This window comes from Crinia signifera, chromosome 6 (assembly GCF_055691185.1).
Source record: "Crinia signifera chromosome 6, ASM5569118v1, whole genome shotgun sequence".
NCBI classification, from domain to species: Eukaryota; Metazoa; Chordata; class Amphibia; order Anura; family Myobatrachidae; genus Crinia; species Crinia signifera.
The window spans coordinates 107003551-107018053 of record NC_139222.1 but is presented as its reverse complement, the minus strand read 5'-3'; the positions used below and the strand labels follow the sequence as shown (position 1 = coordinate 107018053).

The 14503-nt window shown below is 41.6% G+C and overlaps 2 protein-coding genes across 5 annotated transcripts in view; one reads left to right on the top strand and one right to left on the bottom strand.

Annotated features, from left to right (window-relative positions):
* Positions 1 to 2532, top strand: part of BIRC7 (baculoviral IAP repeat containing 7) — a 33388-nt gene extending 30856 nt beyond the window's left edge. For all 3 annotated transcript variants that reach the window (XM_083146773.1, XM_083146774.1, XM_083146772.1), the window contains 3 exons: positions 1349 to 1423; positions 1684 to 1892; positions 2364 to 2532. In XM_083146773.1, the coding sequence (XP_083002899.1) occupies positions 1349 to 1423; positions 1684 to 1883 (275 nt within the window). In that variant the 3' untranslated portion in view covers positions 1884 to 1892; positions 2364 to 2532. The remainder of the gene's footprint in view (positions 1 to 1348; positions 1424 to 1683; positions 1893 to 2363) is intronic.
* A 1830-nt stretch (positions 2533 to 4362) lies between these two features.
* NKAIN4 (sodium/potassium transporting ATPase interacting 4) overlaps positions 4363 to 14503 on the bottom strand; it is a 49947-nt gene continuing 39806 nt past the window's right edge. Inside the window, exons 6-7 of one of the 2 annotated variants that reach the window (XM_083146770.1) lie at positions 13159 to 13243; positions 4363 to 5197 (exon numbers count right to left, since the gene is read on the bottom strand). In XM_083146770.1, coding sequence (XP_083002896.1) covers positions 5188 to 5197; positions 13159 to 13243 — 95 coding nt within the window. In that variant the 3' untranslated portion in view covers positions 4363 to 5187. The remainder of the gene's footprint in view (positions 5198 to 13158; positions 13244 to 14503) is intronic. The other variant, XM_083146771.1, reaches the window with a different exon arrangement.

The following is a 14503-nucleotide window of genomic DNA, read 5'->3' as shown; positions in this document are numbered from 1 at the left end:
TGCCAGCGTATAAGACTACTTTTTCCCCCTGGAAAACATGCCTCCAAATGGGGGGTCTTATACGCCAGGTGCACTTCGTAGACAGTATAAAAAGCCCCAAGGTTTACACCTTTATACATGTCATACACTCTCCTCGCGCCCCCCCTTCTTATGCATACCTTGATACTGCAAATGTCTTTTTGGAGACATGCCAGTGCCGCCGCTGTCCTCCTTGCCTACCACATTCTGCAGTGACATCGACGGCAGGCTCGGGAGCGCTCAGGCACCAGAGTCCTCCCGAGCCGCCGCGAACATCCCAGAGCCTGCAGAATGTGACAGGCGGTTAGGCCAAAAAGACACTTGGAATATCAAGGTATGCATAAGGGGGGGGGGGTGTGAGGCGAGTGTATGACATGTATAAAAGTGTAACCCTTGGGGCTTAGTCAGGGGGGACAGCGGCAGCACTGCAGGGAAGCTGCAGGTGAGGGGGGGCACCACCTATGTGGTGGGTTTTGCTGGGGCAGGACAAACCTCTCAAGGGGTTAATACTGGTACTACAGGTATCCATGATATGGATTACAGGGCGGACCAGACAGTTGCTAGTGACATGGAGTGTGGAAGGTGTGCGGAAGAGGGGGTAGTCTTATATGGCGAGTATATAACAAACTCTATATTTTGATTGGAAATGTTGGGGGTCGTCTTATATGCCGGCAAATACGGTATGTCCCCAGTGCTGCTTTTAGTAAAAGTACATTCTGGAAACTATGGTTTTCAGAATCATTTGTTAAGCAAATATACAGGTTTAGTATCCCATATCCAGATATCAAAGTAACCCATGTGTTATTCAGAGACTGCTTTTGTAGTATATTGGAATTGCTTTTATCCTTCTGGTAGTTGTGGAACCATATATTGGCATGAAGAAAATGTTAGCAATAATTACATCCAGGTCAGACTGCCCCTTCTGTCTAATAGAGGGTACACACGGTGCGATTTTTCTTTTTCTTCTTCTTTTGAAGCAAAATCAACTCTATTGAATGGCTTTTCTACATTATCCTCCGATTCAATCCAAATGCTTGCACCCGTGTAGTGTAAATTGAATTAAAAAATTAGTCTTGGCAGGCAAGACTATATAACACAGATCTTGCTACATCGACTGAACACTGTAACCAACCCAGATCAAATGGACAAATACACAACTTGTATGGGTTTTTAATGAAGATTGCTAAACTATAAGACGGATATAGATCAGACTGTATTGACTAATATTGAAAGTATGTCCTGTTAAATGTTTCCTAGTTTAGCACGCTCTACAGACTCTGCATTGCTTAACAAGTGTTACTTTTTTTTTTTTGTTATGATTATTCTTTAGAACCCGTAAGAACTCCAGAAGCTCCAGTACAAAGAGCAAGTTCAGAACCCCAACCCCCACCCCCAAAAGAACCAGGTAAATGTAGCTTTTCCTGTCTGGTTGATTCTGACCCAGGCTTTACAACTTGACATGCTGCTTAAATGTTCCTATGTGTACAGGAATTATTCAATTTATTTTTGTGCGCGCACATGCAGTTCTGCACCACATAGTGTTAAATGGCACAATGAAAAAAATGTTTTTGAACAGCCATGTGTTTGAGTGATGCTGCTCTAAAACAGTTTGGTAGTGTTTTTCTTATTACTTAGTATACTCTGTACTGTCTTTTCTCTCTGTAGAGTCTGCTCTCAGCACAGAAGAGCAGCTCAGGCGCCTGAAGGAGGAGCGGATGTGTAAAGTCTGCATGGATAGAGATGTCTCAATGGTCTTCGTGCCATGTGGACATCTGGTTGTCTGTAAAGACTGTGCCCCTAATCTTAGACACTGTCCTATCTGCAGGGCAACCATCAGAGGAAGTGTAAGGGCATTCATGTCTTGATACTGGCAGGTGAGCATTTTCTGTAACCAATTTGAGTGATTGCTTAAATATGCATTTATCACATAGTTAAAAAAAAAAAAAAAAAACTTGTAAACTTACTAAACCCTAAACCTTGTGTTTTTAGCCATGCATGAATAATCAAATGGTGCATATACTGTACATTAAGCTTTAACTTCCCAATGTTTCTTAAGAAATTATGTATAGTTATCTAGTGTTCCAAGTCAGGGCCGGTGCAAACCCTGTCTGCGCCCCAGGCAATCCCGGGCAGGATCTGGGCCGGGGGAGGGATGCTCACTCCTGCTCCCTGCTTTCTATGGTACCGCTCCTTGGTGGTTCAATACCACCCTCCAGTGGCCAGCACCCTAGGCAAATGCCTAGTGGTGGTGCCGGCCCTGTTCAAAGTAGCCATGCTACCTTTGTCATATCTCTTATGTTATGAACAAATCTTAAATGGTAATCCTTCAAATTCTTTTTACACAGGTGATCCAGAATATTGCTTGCCTGTGACTATAATTAACAATCACCTGGCCTGATTACTAGTACCCTGACACCTGGACAATGGACTGGTCTGTGTGTCCAGTCTTTGCACTTAAAGACACTGGTTTGTTCTGACCAACTATTAACATTTAAATAAAAAAAAAAATGTTAGTGTAACTTGAGCTGTATAAAATAATTGAATATTAATATGCTGTGAAATGTTTTGCAATAAAGTATTTTGTTTTACAATATGCATCTTGTGGTTTAAGATCCATTTGATTCTGCTGTGCAGAGATACCTGTTCTGTATCTGGCAGTCGTAAATGGTGGCAATAGTACATATCCCTACTATACCGTTGGCTGTCTTCAAATTGAAGTAACTATACAAGGATTGACTTGTAGCTCCTATAGAACCCATTTATATTGGTGTAACACAACTAGAGTGACGGCTCATGCTCTTAAGGTGCGTACACACAGGGGCGATTTTGTGCAAAATCACGGGAAATATGGTCGCTGAGCGACCATATTGCCCGCAATGGGAGAGTGCACCGGCGATATATCGCCGGGTGCGTGCTCCTGTTTTTGCCCCTGTGGTGATCACTGGTCGCAGGAACAGGCTCCCCCCAGCAGTTTCTTTTTCATCAGCGACCATCTCTGGTTGCTGATGTAAAGTAGAAACTGAGCAATATATTGCTCAGCCATATATGGCTGAGCAATATATCTCCCCCGTGTGTACACAGCATTAGTCTGTGTAGAGACTTAAGCCGTGTACACGGGTGATTCTTCCAGGCGCTTTTGACTAGATTGTCAAAATCACCTAAGTTAGCCTGAAATACAGTACAGAAGAATTTCTTCACTATATGCCACCTGCACAGTGTATTTGGCTGGGAAAGGCAGGATGTAGTAAGCCATCTGATCTCTGCTGGCTAACTAAATCTTGATTACACATGACTCAGTCCAAATTTCCCAGGACCGAGTCCTGTGTGTACACCCCTTTTATACAGAGTTGGGTGCTACTAGGGAAAACATTGAGTCCTGCTGAAGAAAAGTGCCACATAAGTAGTCTGCCTTTTATCACCCACAAGGTCACTATCATTAAAGCTCTTGCACCCCTAGCTAGAATAGAACCCAAACTCTTAACAGGTGCAGCAATGTAATCTCCTCAACTTCATAGCAATATTTTTTGGTACAGTGCAAACTACCTTGCATTACAGACACAAAATAGTAGCACAGTAAGCATAACAGAGGGCTACTGCTTCAGATATTATGGGTAACAAATAACCGTTTATATCACCTGAGCAACCATATCCCCGTGTGTACGGGGCGACTGTTGTGGGGAGTGCGCTCCCATGACAAGCCCTGAAGTGATCGCTGGCTGCAGAATCCTGCTCCTGCGATCAGCGGTTTCCCCCAACAGTGTCCAGTTTTCATCAGTGCTAATCACTGGTCGCTGATTGAAACGGGACACTCAGCAATTTGGTTGTTTAGTGATATATCGCTTGGCAACCAATCATTCCGTGTGTACAGTTAAAGAGAAACAAGTAGTCTATCCTGCCTGTGGAAGAAACCTAAAGCACGGCCATCTTTATAATATGTAATGGGGCTACATTAAGAAAAGAACAAGCAAAATTATGGCATAAGAGGCTGTAAAAAACTAAGGCAGCCAGCCACAGAATGTGTAATTCATGTATCCCTTGCACTTAACGTTGAAAGTAGACTAGGGTTCTCAGAATACCACTGAATTTCAGTGTAAAGAAAGCAGTAGATTAGGCTACATGTAAAAGTAGCCTGTATTTACCATGTATATAAAATCTATTTTATTTCTCCACCCCTTGATTTTTGCAATGCGGTCTTATGTTTATGCAGTGTTCTGTTTCTTCCATTGGCAGGATAGTCAAAGCTGAGGTTGGTGTCTTTGTATTTTCTAAGTCTCAATCAGCCCTATAATGACTGTCATGTAGAATTATCATCCCTGAAGTAGAATGAGACAGGCAGATCAGACACCGGATCAGAATTGGATTTATTAATGTATTGGTAAAATGTGTCCCACACTTGGACACAAACTTGTTGCAATGATGCCCGCCTATGGCTGTATTACAAACTGCTATAGGATACATGATTCCTATAAGGGTGTGGTATAGCTCAGACAATGTCTAGGTGGACAGTTATTAGATAAATGTTCTTGAGATCCATGTTTACCTGACACCTGCAAGCCTCCCACCTCAAAGTGTGTACTGCTTTGCTTGCCATGCTTCTGGTAAGGTTCCTCGCTGGAAAAGATTAGATTGTGAAATTCATGTCTGCCATTTACATGTTGCTCTATAGCTTGTCAACCTAGACATTGTCTGTAAGCTATCTGGATACATTCCTATAAGATGCCGTATCATTTCCAGCAACTACTATTAAATATTTCTCTAACACGGCTCATCTTGTAACTTTTTTTTTTTTATTATACATTTGTTGCCCACTGGGCACTACAACCAGCTACAGATGGGACACCACATTCTACTAGATAGTTGCAAGGATGGAGCCACAAAATGCTTTGAAGATCTGAAAAGCAATAAAAGTAGAACTATGTAATAGTCTGTTCCGCAAACCAAAATTCTGTATCGGTCAAGGCTACACAGCTGTACTAGAACAAGCTTCGTCACTTGGCTGTGCTTCTAATTCTTCACTGCATGACTGCAAATCTCGTCTCTCCCCCAGAATGGGGTGATGCTCCAGTCCTGTGTCACCTGCCTTTACATGTGCAGCCGCATGTCACTGGTACAAGTGACACCTGTACTGGCTCAGATCTACTTCCTTCAGTTGGCACTGCTCCTTTTCACTTACGCCGGCCTGTAGTAGATATAAAGGTGGTCAGGAGGAGAGGCAAGGCAATGTGTGAAACTCATTCTACAATACATTTTAAAATGTGTAACTGTTCCTCATCCAGAATTTAATCATAAACCTAATGTATTCAGACACTAGTACATTACATTAGCCAATAATTGGGACCTCTGCCAGATTTATCATGTGTATGGACGATAAATCGGGAAATCCTTATTTATATATTTTTCTAAACTCTCGCTCAAATCTTGACCACAATCTATGGATATTAAGCAGTATGTGCATGCATGGTCAACTTGAATATATTTCCAATTGTTTTCCTATTACTATGCGGTCTTCCTTGTGGGTGGACATATAGAAATGCAGTCTGGTGTGGCAGAAAATATTTAATGTGGAAAAAAAAAATCTTCGTGTAGCTCGGATACTGGTTCCTACGGGACACATGGGATTAAACACAATTTGTTGTAATGGGTCACATGCATCCCTGCTCGCCGTCGGATGGCCAGCAGGTCCGACCTCCGACTTGGGTCCGATGCATATGGGACCAGAGGGGACAACTAGCCCGATTCAGCACAGTGTATGGGCACCTTAAGATCTTACCTTTTTTAAACGAAAATATTTTCTATATTTGTTCAGTTTCCATTGACGAAATCAATGAAAATATAGTTTAACACACCTTCACAATATTGGAGAATAAAGCCCCATTTATTTTTCCTACCATAAGCTTTATTAAATAAAGGTTGTGTGTGAAATTACTACATTTATCTTATGCTTTATTTTGGCGTTAAGGAGAAGTTATCATGGCAGGACTTATAGCTCACAAAGAACAAGAACCGTTCAAAAATATTACAAAAAACTTTACTACAGACTAGTTTTTTGGACTAAAAGTCTTTGGCATTGTCTTTATGAATAGGGTTTTTACAAATTGTAATACTTCAGATTAGCAATCAATTTAAATTCTAATTTATTTATTTTTTTGCTAAGGAAGATCCATGCCATGGAACTGAAAAAAGCTGACACAGCTATTTAACAAGATTTTTTTTGTCTTGTATTACCAGTGTCCTGCCCTGCCTTCCTCGGTAACGGCAGACATGAGCTTTAGAACACTATGCTACAATGCACTTTCTGGTGCAAAAAGGGTATGCAAAATACATTCTCTTTAGGGCTAAGTAGATCTGTTAAGTGGTACACACTAGAGCAGTGGTTTCCAACCATTTTTCCCATACATGTTTTTCAAGTCGTCACACAGTATCATTAGTGCCACCTGTGGATCTTTTAAAATGTGTCGGAATAATAAGTGCACCTGCTGGGTGACCTGGAAAGCATGAACTGTTGAGGGTACTTGAGATCCAGGGTTGGGAACCGCTGTTCTAGACATCACTGCAAATGAAATCGCTCAGGATTTCCCTGGAACTCAAAAACAAATAATATTGTGTGTACACACTGAGTAATTTTACAAACCATAACATTGAGGCCACATCTAATAGTATGCTTTCTGTGACCATATCCTCAGACTGAGCTGTATGTACAGATGCCAAACTCGTCGCTAACTATTCACAAGAACACACAGTCTTAATGATCTAGTGCGTTCACACACGATGATGTACACTAAAAACGTAGCTATGACTGGTCGTTATGGTGCATATCATTTAACATATTGCACCGATAGTCTGCTATTTAGTGCATTCTTACATTTTTCTTACACGAGTTCACAGAACAATGTTTTAATTGTATAAACTTTTAAGGAAAAGTGCTGGTGGTATTTTAACAAGAGGGCCGTTGTAGTATTTTAAGCTAAGCTAGCCTTCCTTATTAGTTTTGTTAGGAAAATTTGGGTGACTAGATTCCCCAGCAATGCTGCAAGGACACTAACCATTTATCAGGATTTCCAGGCTGTAGTCATCAAGCCCGACATGATCAATATTTAATCTCTAGCTCACTATGGTCTGATGATATTTCCTACTATGATTTATCACTCTCCAGAAAGGACAAGAACCACAAGCAACTCATTAGTACCAAGGGCCAATGCTTGAACAGGCTCAGGAGCCAGCTTTGCCCATTCGTTGGCTGCTGAATGCAATTTGTAAGGCCAGATAAAACAACAAACGTTCATATTTCTGTATCTGTCTGAAAAATTACTTTTCTCACAATAATTTTGTAAGATTAACTGGGTTCTTGTGGGAGAGCTGTTCTGTACTTGATCAAATTTATTCTAACCTCATCTCCATTCATACACCCTCTACGGTCGGCTGACGACTGTCGTCTCTCCTCCACCCTGATCACTGCTTCCCATGCTAGAGTACAGGACTTTGCCCGTGCTGCACCCCTTCAGTGGAACGCACTCCCTCGCTCCATTAGACTCTCCCCGACCTTGCAAAGCTTCAAACGGGCACTAAAAACTCACCTATTCATCAAAGCATACCCTTCCACTGCATAAACCAGCTGGTTCTCCGACCCCTTGCCTGTTTACATCCTGCTATCTAACCACCACCCACTCGCTTGCACCTCTTGTAATCTGTCTGTCTCCCCTTCCTACTAGATTGTAAGCTCCTCCGAACAGGGCCCTCTTCCCTCCTGTTGTCAAAGCCCTCTTCTCTTCACATTTCACTCACAGCTCTCCTATACTCCAACACTCAGTGACCATCTGCATACTCATCTCCATCATTGGCCTCAAGTTGTATGTTGATTGAGTCCTCACTACTTACATTTAAGCTGTAATGTGTATTGAACTGTGGCGCTCTTTATTTGTACTGTATTTTTGTTATTTATTCAATGTTATGCCAAGCTTTGTCTCCCTGCAGAGAAAACAGGGTTGTGTCGAGATATAGCGCACCAAACAAAACATGCAGCAAAAGGTGAACAGTGTTTTTTGTCAGAACACACAAAGGTACATTGGAAAAGGAAAGATTAGTTCACCCTATAGCGCTATTTTGGGATGTTCCCAAGAGCCAAAATCACACCAATAGTGATAGGTTTAAATATACATAACCTTCTCCTATGAGTGGTGATCTGCAGATTAATTCAAAGGAGATTTTTCACTCTGAAACAAAATACCCCTATATTGTTCCCCAATCAAGGGTACAGCAGTAGGGGTTAAATCAAAAAAAGATCATGGTGTGGTATTTAAACACATAGATGGTTTTTAATATAAAGATGCACTCACAAAGGTAGACGATTAAAAAGGCACAAATATTATCCCAAGGCAATAGGCTGCTCACACGTATCCCACAGTTCAAACCCCAGTCTGATGTGAAGTCCAACTCCGGAATCGATCCTCCACACAGTCCAGGAACAGGGGAGCAGGTTTCGCCAGTCAGCCAAATCGGGATCCAAAAGAAACAGCACAGTCTCTTAATGCATTTCGGACCCAGGTGGTCCTTCTTCAGAAGAGTGCTGTTATCCATTCTGCTGCCGTATTTATGACCCAGAACCGGATATTCGTCAGGGGGGTTGGTCCGTCTATGAACTTGCACCTCCCGGCATTTACCGCACTTACTGCGGGTGGCCGGGTGTGCGCATAAACGTTGTCCCCATCGACGCCGGTATTTAGGTTCCTATACTCAGCAGAGGTACCCGGAGGTACCGCTTTGATTGCGGTCTCCGTTTTTTCTCTATACCTCTGAATTCACAAGGCGCTTCATCTCCAAAGCGCTGGGGGGCATTTTTCCTTCTCCAGATCTTTTTGCTGTGTCCGCGGATTCTTTATAATAACACGAAGTAGGATGTGATGCCGCGGCGTCCATCTTGGAAAAGGGCAAAATTTGCCCATACAGTCTTAACATGGAACTTAAAATCTGAAACTCAAATTCCATGTATCAGTGTAAAAAATAGCAGCAGGTAATAAATATAGCAGCAGGTAATGGATTAAAATACAGATAAATACAACAGGATAAAAAAGAACAGGATAAAAAAGAAAGTCCAAACAGCCAGTTCAAGTTAAAAAGCATTTCAATTCAAAGTCTGTGTTCAGTCCCAGCGGTATTAAAGTTTTTAATTTAAAAATCCACTCCATTTCTGCTTTTGATAGACGTTTTTCAATATCATTACTTCTACATTTGGGGAGGATTTGTTGAATGCCGTAAAAATTAATTATCTGGCATTCTTTTTTGTTGTGCACAGATTTAAAATGAGCTGGGACAGAATGGGTCTCCAAACCTTTTCTGATATTATAGATGTGCTCAGAAAGGCGGGTTTTTAAATTTCTTGTTGTTTTTCCCACATAGCATAATTTACATGAACATTCCAGCACATATACAACGTTCCTGGAGTTACATGTAATAAATGAATTGATAGCATAATTCTTTCCGTTCGCTTCAAAACTTAAAAATTTGGCTGTTTGGCTTTTCACAGTTCTACACATTAAACACATAGAGCATCTATGGAACCCTTTTGTTCTGATGCTTTGACGTGGTTCCACCTCTATGCTACTGTGTACCAATTTATCCCTTAGTGACGGGGCCCTCCTATAGATGAAATTTGGGCGGTGTGGGATATGTTGCATTAAAATTGGATCCTGTTGTAATATTTTCCAATTGGAAAATAATTGGAAAATATTACAACAGGATCCAATTTTAATGCAACATATCCCACACCGCCCAAATTTCATCTATAGGAGGGCCCCGTCACTAAGGGATAAATTGGTACACAGTAGCATAGAGGTGGAACCACGTCAAAGCATCAGAACAAAAGGGTTCCATAGATGCTCTATGTGTTTAATGTGTAGAACTGTGAAAAGCCAAACAGCCAAATTTTTAAGTTTTGAAGCGAACGGAAAGAATTATGCTATCAATTCATTTATTACATGTAACTCCAGGAACGTTGTATATGTGCTGGAATGTTCATGTAAATTATGCTATGTGGGAAAAACAACAAGAAATTTAAAAACCCGCCTTTCTGAGCACATCTATAATATCAGAAAAGGTTTGGAGACCCATTCTGTCCCAGCTCATTTTAAATCTGTGCACAACAAAAAAGAATGCCAGATAATTAATTTTTACGGCATTCAACAAATCCTCCCCAAATGTAGAAGTAATGATATTGAAAAACGTCTATCAAAAGCAGAAATGGAGTGGATTTTTAAATTAAAAACTTTAATACCGCTGGGACTGAACACAGACTTTGAATTGAAATGCTTTTTAACTTGAACTGGCTGTTTGGACTTTCTTTTTTATCCTGTTCTTTTTTATCCTGTTGTATTTATCTGTATTTTAATCCATTACCTGCTGCTATATTTATTACCTGCTGCTATTTTTTACACTGATACATGGAATTTGAGTTTAAGTTCCATGTTAAGACTGTATGGGCAAATTTTGCCCTTTTCCAAGATGGACGCCGCGGCATCACATCCTACTTCGTGTTATTATAAAGAATCCGCGGACACAGCAAAAAGATCTGGAGAAGGAAAAATGCCCCCCAGCGCTTTGGAGATGAAGCGCCTTGTGAATTCAGAGGTATAGAGAAAAAACGGAGACCGCAATCAAAGCGGTACCTCCGGGTACCTCTGCTGAGTATAGGAACCTAAATACCGGCGTCGATGGGGACAACGTTTATGCGCACACCCGGCCACCCGCAGTAAGTGCGGTAAATGCCGGGAGGTGCAAGTTCATAGACGGACCAACCCCCCTGACGAATATCCGGTTCTGGGTCATAAATACCGGCAGCAGAATGGATAACAGCACTCTTCTGAAGAAGGACCACCTGGGTCCGAAATGCATTAAGAGACTGTGCTGTTTCTTTTGGATCCCGATTTGGCTGACTGGCGAAACCTGCTCCCCTGTTCCTGGACTGTGTGGAGGATCGATTCCGGAGTTGGACTTCACATCAGACTGGGGTTTGAACTGTGGGATACGTGTGAGCAGCCTATTGCCTTGGGATAATATTTGTGCCTTTTTAATCGTCTACCTTTGTGAGTGCATCTTTATATTAAAAACCATCTATGTGTTTAAATACCACACCATGATCTTTTTTTGATTTAACCCCTACTGCTGTACCCTTGATTGGGGAACAATATAGGGGTATTTTGTTTCAGAGTGAAAAATCTCCTTTGAATTAATCTGCAGATCACCACTCATAGGAGAAGGTTATGTATATTTAAACCTATCACTATTAGTGTGATTTTGGCTCTTGGGAACATCCCAAAATAGCGCTATAGGGTGAACTAATCTTTCCTTTTCCAATGAAGCTTTGTCTCCCTGTAATTGTTCCTTTGTACGGCGCTGCGAAACACTTGTGGCGCCTTATAAATATTATTATAATAATAATTAGATACCATGCTCGGACAGCTTAGTAGTTATTTTTGTAGGTTGTGACTGGCATTTGCCACAAGAAAACGTCTAGCAAAAAGTACAATATTGTCATTTAAAACCATTTGTTGGAAACCCGTGCAGGTTATCAACTTACTAGGAACTAGTAACATTGAGGCCTAAAGGTGCACTTTATGAGAATTTCTACCAATATGCACAAAAATGATACTAACAACTATATTATCATGCATATCATCTTGGGTGTATGCACTATATGATGCAGTGGGCTGTTAGCAGTCCCCCTTCATCGGAACATGCAGTTAAATTCTGACTATTTTGTCAGGGACAGTTTGCTCCTGGATGTAGCCGCTGAACAATATCATTCAGTGTGTATGTACTATATCGTTTGTCCAGGTGCACAGGCAGATCAAGTTAAAATCATTAGTGATATCGACCGCTAAGGATATTGTATAGAATGTATGCACCTTAATACATTCTGTGCCTCATACGTCTGGTAGATCATTAATTCAGTTCAGCCCTCCTAATGGCTGCATCTATTGGGTGTAGATTAAGGTTTTAATATTATGAGACTGAGGGGGAGGGGTATGCAATCCAGGATTCCAACTGTCTGAATCCAGGAAAGTTTTTGTTTTTTTCTGACTAACTCGACAAACCGGAATTCAATGTTCTGGTAGTAGAGTATCAGAAATTTTGCGAATCGTCAAACCGAGGCACAATTTTGACTATATAGTGCAGATCTGCACTATATAGTCTTGCCTGTCGATTTGCGCTCACATGGGAGCGTGCATCGGGCTCGCAAGCCCTAAAAAAACACACAATCAGCATGCGAAATGGCTTCCGATGTTCACTATATCTGCAACATTGGAAGCCATATCAGCCCGTGTGTACACACCATAAGTCTGTATTGGTGGACCACGTTGGCTGTGTTTCTGACGATTCACCAACCAGCCAGGGTGTCATGTTTTGGCAGGGGAACTAATATAATCGTTTCCCCTGGCTCTGGCATGGCACAGCTGGATGTTGGAGCCTGATGCTGATTTCCAAAATATGGGGGACCCCTACTTCTTTTGTCCTCCATATTTTGGGAACCAGGACCGGGCCAAGAGCCTGGTGCTGGTAATAGAAATACAGGGGGTACCCATTTGATTTTTTTCCCCACTGTATTTCTGCAACCCGGACTGGCTCAATGAGCCTGGGGCTGGCTATACTCGGGAGGGGGGACCCCACGCCATTTAGCCTATCCCTAACCAGCCTGGCATACTTACAATTAAGATGCCGACAGTTGGGATTCCGGTGCTAGCATTGCGAGCAGTGTCGGAGTTCCAGCGCCATTCTTCTCAGCAGAATCGGGATTCCAGCGTCTATATTTTGACTGATGCTTAAAATGGAGTTTAAACAAACTCAAACTCCCTTTCAAAAGGAAACTTTGTGATACTTTTGATGGCCCCCCTGCCACCATTGATAAATACAGCTGAATGCTTATTTAATAACATCAGCTAAAGGCTCCAATATGCTGTAACCCATATTGGACAATCAGATTTTATCTTAAATTCAGTAGAAGTTAGATTAATAAAAGAAAATATTAGATTGAGCACCGGGTCCCTAATGCCTCTGTCTACTGTAGCTCAACAGAGGAAGTTATAGCTCAACAGAGGAAGTCATAAAGCAGAGTGCCTGTATTATCTGCTTTCGCCAGCTTATACTTACAGGTAACTCTGCTTGAACAGCAAGTGATTGGATTTTTCATTGACATGATAGAGAGGAAATGGATCAAATCCACCAATGAAATCAACTGAAAGAAATAAATTCCCAAAATAAAAACAAAACCAATGAAATGGGCATGTAGGGAGCAGTGTAAGATGTGAACATGGAAATGTATTGGTAATGAGCATGGAGCATAGATATAAAAATCAATGACATACGGAAAAAAGATAAACAAAAAAAGGAGATGAAAGACGAGTAGACAGGGGTCAAAAATTGACTGAGGAAAAGGACGCAAGAACCAGGGAGGAGAAGCCGGTGAGGTCTGTCACCATACTAAGGGCCAAATGCACTAAGCTTCAAAAGTGATAAAATGGAGAGTGATAAAAAACAAGCCAATCAGCTCCTACTTGCCATGTCACAGACTGTGTTTGCAAAATGTCAGGCAGGAGCTGATTGGTTGGTTGTTTATCACTCTCCATTTTATCACTTTTTAAGCTGGCCCAAACTCTTTTCTATACACACCCTATCTTCCCTATCCATTTTCAGAATGTTACCATATTCTCTCCTCTACATTCACCCGGTTCCTCTTCTACTGTCTACACTATCCATCTTCAGAATGTCACCAGAGTCCCTTCTTTATATACAACCTGCCACTCTCCGTTTGCCTTCCCTATCCTTCTTCAGACTGACACCATAAAGTAGCTTCTCTATGTAGACCATGGTCCTCTCCTCCTGTCTACCAAATCTATCTCCAGAATGTCACAATCGAGTCTTTCTTCTATATACACCTTGCCTCTCTTATCTTCCTGATACTTCTCCAAAATAAAGGGTAAGCTTTTGCCATTCTCCACCTGAGGTTTTTGTCCTCCCTGCTCTCAACTTTGGACACGTGTTATGGTTTAACAGATGTATAGCCCCAGTCAAACTCCTTACCTGCCACTGCCCCCAGAGTGGAGAAGGATCGGGGAGACAGAAGCAGAGAGAAAGGGTACATTTAGAGTAGAGACTGTAGTGACATTCTGGAGGATAGGAGAGACAGAAGGAGAGAGTCAGGTGTATATAGTGGAGATACTCTGGTGACATTCTGGGAGGATATGGTAGACAGAAGAAAGAAAGAGATATGGTGTATATAGTGGAGAGGCTCTGGTGACATTCTGGAGGATAGGAGAGACAGAAGGAGAGAGTCAGGTGTATATAGTGGAGATACTCTGGTGACATTCTGGGAGTATATGGTAGACAGAAGAAAGAAAGAGATATGGTGTATATAGTGGAGAGGCTCTGGTGACATTCTGGGAGTATATGGTAGACAGAAGAAAGAGATATGGTGAATATAGTGGAGAGGCTCTGG